Source organism: Orycteropus afer, unplaced genomic scaffold, assembly GCF_000298275.1.
Source record: "Orycteropus afer afer isolate SDZICR_OR568_19922 unplaced genomic scaffold, OryAfe1.0 scaffold00024, whole genome shotgun sequence".
In the NCBI taxonomy this organism is placed as follows: domain Eukaryota; kingdom Metazoa; phylum Chordata; class Mammalia; order Tubulidentata; family Orycteropodidae; genus Orycteropus; species Orycteropus afer.
Window position 1 is genome coordinate 5,254,452 of NW_006921611.1, and position 7,106 is coordinate 5,261,557.

The following is a 7,106-nucleotide window of genomic DNA, read 5'->3' on the forward strand; positions in this document are numbered from 1 at the left end:
TCTTGTTGAACTTTGATACTAGTGCTGGAGCAAGATGGTATCTCATTGTTGTTTTGATTTGCATCTCTCTAATAGCTAATGATCGTGAGCATTTCTTCGTATGTTTGTTGGCCGCTTGAATATCCTCCTTGGTGAAGTGTCTATTCATGTCTTCTGTGTGGGAAGGTTTTTAATTTCTTTAATAGTGGTAGGGCTTTCCATATAATCTGTTTCTTCTTGAGTGCGTTGGTACATTGTGTCTTTCAGGGAGTTTGTCCATTTCATCTAAGTTGTTTGTAATATCACCTTATTATCCTTTTAATAGTTTTAGAATCTATAGTAATGTCAACTCTTCTGACATTGGTAATTTGTGTCCTTGCTCTTGGTTCTTATTTTTTATTTTTTTAAAATCAGTGTAGCTAGAGGTTTATCAATTTTCTTGTCAGTTCCTAAAATAAGTTAAACATACAAGGAAAGGTTTACATATGGAAGGAAACTTTCTTTGTTGGTTACCGGGGATGGGAAGGGGAAGGGAAGGAAAATTGCTAGCTGGGTAAGAGACAGATACTGATTTGGGTGGAGAGAAAGGCAATATACCAAAAGTAAGTGACCCTCACAATGACACTAAGAAAAGGGAAAACAGAGAGGTGCACAGGTACAGACAACAAAGGTAAACACTTTTACATATTCAATATTGCATTATCAATAACAACAAACATTAATCTACAGGTAGATACCTAGGTAGATAGGCTAAATGATCAGGTATGTCAGGGCAAAAGGGTATATACCCATGACCATATATAAGTTTGGCAGACAATATTTCTGCATGTATATTTGTACCATGAGAATGTCCATTTATATATAATAGAGCTAACGGGACAAAGTTATGATAACTTCTTAGCCACAGCGAAACACTTTGAAGGAGTAAGTCATTGGGCCCCCAGTCTCAAAACCATGGCCACAGGGGACATCAAGCTCAATTGGCATAACATACACAAAAACATTGATACACATCCTACTTTGGTGAATAGTGACTTAAAAGCTTGCAAGTGGACTATCTGAGATGCAACAATTAGTCTTCTTGTCCGGAGCAAAGAAGAATGAAGAAAATCAAAGAGGCACATAGAAACAGTCCAGGGACTCAATGGACCGTGGGAACCTCAGCCTACAATGACCCTGAGACCAGAAGAACTGGAATGGTCCCCAGTTATCAATGCCATTCACTCGGAAAGGGATCAGAATAGGAGACCTTAGATAGAGTGGGAGAAAAATATAAAACAAAACTCAAAATCATAAAAAAGACTAGGCTTCCTGGCTTGATTGAGACTGGTGAAACCCCTGAGACTACAGCCCCTAGCCACCCTTCAGGCTTGGAAGTGAACTTACTCCCGTGCCTTCCAGCCAAATAATAGGCCCTCAATGTGAACATTTACACCAGGAAGGTACACTCCTTAGAACGATAACCATGGAAGATCAGAAGGGCAGTATTTGCACAGGGAGATAGTTCAGAGGACAGGAATGCATAGGAAAGAAGGACACAGAATAGGTAACCATAGGGAGGAAGGGGAAAGAGTTGTTAACATTATGGGAATTACAATCAAAGTCATGAAACGAAATGTGTGTGAACTATTGAATAGAAAACAAATATGCTTTGTAAATTTTCACCCAAATCACAATTTAAAAAAAAAAGAAACAATTACCATATGATCCAGCACAATAGGGTATATACCCAAAAAAATTGAAAGCAAGAACACAAGCAGATAGTTGTATATCTGTGTTCATTTCAGTACCATTCACGATAGCCAAAGGGTAGAAACAACCTAAATCTGTTTCAGTTACCTAGTGCTGCTGTAGCATAAATACCACAAGTAGGTGGCTTTAATAAACAGAAAGTTAATTTTCTCACAGTTTAGGAAGCTAAAAGTCTGAATTCAGGGTGCTGGCTCTGTGGGGAAGGCTTTTTTCTCTGCTGGCTCTGCAGGAAAATCCTCTCTTTTGAGCTCCTGGGCAGTCTTCATGTGGATTGACATCTATCTGTCTTGTTTAATCTCTTTTGTATCTCAGAAGACATCGACTCAGTTGGATTATAATCAGTATCTCAAAACAAAATGTGTATGACTTGTTGAATGTAAAATGAATCTGCTTTGTCAAATTGCATGGAACTCACAATAAAAAGTTAAAAAAAAAAAAAGACATTGACTTGAGATTATAACCACAGGCATAGAGGTTAGGATTTACAACATGTATATTTGGGGGACACAGTTCACTCCATAATAATGTCCATCACCAGATGAAATGATAATCAAAATGTGTTGCATACATACAATGGAATATTACTTAGACATAAAGAGAAATGAAGTCCTAATGTATGCCACATCATGGATTAACCTAGAAAACATGCTGAGTGAAATAAGTCGGTCACAAAAGGACATACATGAACCCACTTACATGAAATATCTAGGATAGGCAGGTACATACAGACCCAAGGTTTTTAGTGGTTACCTGGCATAGGCAGGAGAGGGGGAAAGGAGACTCCTTGCTTAAGGGACACAGAGCTTCTTAAAGCAAAAATTTAGAAATGGATAATGGTGGTAGTTGAACAACATGATGAACATACTAATGCCACTGAAGTGTACGTGTGAAGAATGTTGAAGTGGGAAGTATTCTGTTACATTTATATGTTTATCATAATAAAAACAATAATTGCAGTTGTAGGATGCTATAATAGAAATGCTTATACATGTGTACTAAGATGTATGTCTAAACTTTGTTTTCATATTAAAAAATAAGAACCAGTCTAACCTGTGGGCTTGGGACCACGGTTACAGGGGACATCAAGCTCAATTGGCATAACATACTACACAAAAACATTGTTCCATATCCTACTTTGGTGAGTAGCGACTGAGATCTTAAAAGCTTGTACATGGCCATCTAGATGCCCAGAGCAAAGAAGAATGAAGAAAACCAAAGACACATGGAAACAAATTAGTCCAAGTGACTGGTACATCATGCGATCCTCAGCCTATATGACTATGAGGCCAGAAGAACTAGTTGGTGCCCGGCTATTGCTGTCAACCACTCAGAGGGGGATCTATGTAGAAGATTCTGGATATAGTTGGAGAACAATGTGGAACAAAACAAAATCATTTTTTTAAAAAAAAGGGTAGGCACCAGGTTTGCTGGTCTGATAAAACCTGGTGGAACCCCTGAGACTATGGCCCCTAACTGCCCTTCAGGTCTGGAATTGAACCCACTCCTGTGGCTTCCAGCCAAACAAGATAGGCATATGAGCTGAACCTTTACATTAGGTAGAAATACTCCTTGGAGAGATCAATCATGGGAGAATAGAAGGGCTGTGTATGCAGAGGGAGATAGGTCGGGGGGGGGGGCGGCAGGAGTGCATAGGAGGGAAGGACACAGGAAAGAGGTAACTATGGGGAGAAAGTGGGAGAGGAGCTGTTGCATTGTGGGAAATTGCAGTCAATGTCATGAGACTGAACTGCTATAAGGAAAATTAATTTGCTCTGTAAACTTTCATCCAAATCACATAAAAATAAAAATAAGAACCAATCCCGTGTCCATTAGTGAGAGAAAATAGTTAAGTAAATTGTCCTCTTCCATTCTGTGGATCCTGCAGTTTTAAAAAAGTACCAGTGGATCTGTGGTACTGATCTGGAAAATCTCTGCTGTATATTGCTAACTGGAAGAAAGTAACCATGTGGAACAGTATGTTAGCTGATCCAATTTATGAGTTACGAGAAAGAAAACAAGAATAATAAACTATACATTTGTGTGTATTTGATTAGATGAAGAAACACTAAAATAGATCTGGAAGTATCCTCACCTCGAAGGTATTAGTAACCTCTAAGGCAAGGGGCTCTTTTTCCTGCATATACTTTGTATATTGCTTAATTTTTTTTACATCAAGCATATGTACTTTTTATAATTTTTAAAAATTCATGTTTAAGCAAAGTAACCTGAGCTTAGATTTAGTATTAAGAATATGGAAGACAGATTGCTTTAGTTCACATCACAACTCTAATATTTGTTAATTTTGTAAACTTTTTTAAACTGTCCTTTCTAAGCTTTAATTTCCCCATCTCTGAAATGGAGATAATAGTGTTTCATGAGCTTTGGTGAAGATTAAAAAGAGATCATGCATATAAAGCTCTGGAAGGCTTCAAATGTATGGATAATGTAAGCCAATAATGTTTCTGTTCTTGTTACTGTTTATCTGAGGTCAAGCTGATGAAGATGGTTTTGATGACTTCATCAGCAACTCCCTTAGTTTTCAGTGTGTGGGTCATTCTGATATCTTGTTGAGTAAGAACACAGCTATCCTAGGAAGTTTTAAGAACATGGTGCTCTCTTCACTAGGGCAGCACTTTGGTTTTTAGTAGTTGTCCTTTTCTTGTCATCTTGTTTCTCTGTTAGAGCTCAGGCTTAGTCAGACCAAGCCTGTTCAAAGGAATCCTACAGTTAGTAGCTTCTGGAAGGCAACCTAGTTTAGGCTGGTTTCAATACATATGTTGCCTAATTGAGGTTGGTGACTGTTGCCTTTTCTTTATTCATCTTTCTTGATTAGGCAAGGCTGGCATGACAGTCTAACATACTTCTAACAAAACTGTCATACTACATTTAACTGTCTTTTTCTTTAGGGAAATTATTTCTCCCTATAACAAGTTCAGAGTTTCTTGCATGTTACTCACTGGTGTAGGGTAGGTGGACAATAAATACTGTGTTGCCCCTTTCTCCTTACAGCTGTCCCCAATCTCTTCATGCTGGAAACAGTGGATTCTGTGAAATTGGCAGACAAGGTGAACAGCTCCTGGCAGAAAAAAGGATCTCCAGAAAGGTTAAAGGTTATGGTGCAGATTAACACCAGTGGAGAGGAGAGTAAGTAATGAAACCTAAATTGTAGAGTTGTTTTATTTTTTTTCTTCCCTTAGGATGAATAAGACTAAGAGAAAATGACAGGCCTAAGTATCTGATGAATAAGGTTACAGAAAGAAGTCACAGACCCTCAAGTCAGCTGTTTTATGTGTTGTCTAGATGACATATGCAAGCCAATCATGGAGAGTCAAGAAAGAGATTATAACTTTGACTTGTGAAAATTCCCAGAGGTCACCATCACTCTGAAAGGGATTGCAAAGTTATATGTATAATACTTGTAAGGTCTTAAAAAATTATTTAGTTCTTGGGACATTCCAGTTAATTGGCCTAATAATATGCTTAGTGCCTTTGTTGTGCCTCCTAGTTCAATGTATAGTACCTGAGATCTTAAAAGCTTACAAGCGGCCATCTAAGACACAATTGGTCTCTATTCACCTGAAGCAACAGAGGAAGAAGAGTCAGGAACAGGTGGAGAATATGGAATGTGTGGCTAATTGCCTCTGTAAACAACTGCCTCCTTTGCCATGAGACCAGAAGAACTGGGTGGTAAACCCGACTGCCATTCCTGAACATTTCTATCAAAGATTTCATAGAAGAATCCTGAACAAGAGGGGAAAAAATGCAGAACAAATTTTCATGGATTCCAGACTTCTTAGAGCTGTGAAGGTTAGATGAACCCCTGAAGCTATTGCCCTGAGATAATCTTTAAACCTTAGACCAGAATATCCCCTGAAGTCGTCTTAAAACCAAACAATAGTTTAGCTTAACTAGTGGAAAATGTCTGCCTTGAGCATTATACTCTTTTAAGAATTGTTTGTATGGGATCAAATTAACAACGGCAACTCAAAAGATTAAATAGGAACCTTAAGGGGGCAGTAAATTTATGTTAAAGGGGCAGAATGGTTGAAGAATGTAATCGGTGTCACTTAATGGTACATGTAGAAACTGTTGAATTGGTGTATATTTTGTTGGGTATGTTCTCAACAACAATAAAATAAAAATTTTTTTGTAATTAGTATTAAGGCAAGATAGGAAAAAAAAAAAAATCAGAGTGAGCACCACTGAATTACCTGTACAGGGCTTGGATTAACAGTATAACATAGTGGATAGGAGCATGGGCTTTGAAATCAGACAGACTTTGGGTTTGGGCTCCACCACTTTCCAGTTTTGTAACCTTGGATAAGTTGCTTAAACTCTCTGTACCTCACTTTCCTTGGCTGACAATGATACAATAGTACCTACTTGAGTGGGTACTGTGAGGATTGAGGTGGTAATGCAGGTAAGCTGCTGGGGTAGAACCCTGTACATGTCACCTGTTAGCTATTTATTAATAAATGTTTACAGATCAGTCATTTAACAACCATTAAAGTACCATTATTCACCAAATCCTAGAACAAGAACACAGATTTGGCATCTGTTTTCCAGCTAGACCCTGGAGTCAGACAGTTTGGGCTAAAATCACAGTTCCATAGTTCTTAGTGTGTGACGTAAAAAAAAAAAAAAATAACTTCCCTGTCCCTCAGTTTCCTCATCTTTAGAACGGAAATGGTAAGAGTACTTAACCTCCTAGTTACTATATTAAATGAAAAGCTCTTAAGATTTGGCACCTGTGCCTGGCACACAAGTGTTCAATAAAGTTTAGTAATTATCATTGTTATATATGCATGCAGCCAGTTAGAGTTGTATTGTGCTGTCGGTATAGGTAGGTCTGAAACCAACTCCAGGTCAAATATTTGTTACATCGTTTCTTGATAATTAGCTATAATTTGCCCTAATCAAAGATTGAAGTGGATATTCCTAGCACCTCCATTTGATAAATGGGACGGGGGCAAGGCAATATTGATAATCCTTATAATGGCATGACATTTGCTACAGATTCCTCCTCTAGTTTTAATTAACAAGTTCGTTAAATTTTGTAAATATCTACTAAATTTCACTTTAATATATGCTTTATTTTACTTTTTTTTTTTTTTTTTTACAATTCTATTAATAAAACAATAAAAATATCAGATTTAGAAAAATAGTTTTCCAGTTCATCTGGAATTTAGGCATTGTGAATCTTCTTGGTATCCCAAGAAAAGCAGTATTTTTTTTTTCTTCTCCCTCTACCTTAACTTGTCCTCACATATATTAAGATAAAGAGAATCTAATTGGAACTTTCCTTGAGAAATTCAGAACCTGATCAGAAGGCAAACAACACAGAAAAAGATCCCAAGTGTAAAGTTACTTTTCAG

The 7,106-nt window shown here is 37.5% G+C and overlaps 1 protein-coding gene across 1 annotated transcript in view; it reads left to right on the forward strand.

The window, feature by feature from the left end:
• PLPBP (pyridoxal phosphate binding protein) overlaps window positions 1-7,106 on the forward strand; it is a 19,424-nt gene that overhangs the window by 10,239 nt on the left and 2,079 nt on the right. Inside the window, exon 5 of the mRNA XM_007934970.1 lies at window positions 4,741-4,875. Within this exon, the coding sequence (XP_007933161.1) occupies window positions 4,741-4,875 (135 nt within the window). The remainder of the gene's footprint in view (window positions 1-4,740; window positions 4,876-7,106) is intronic.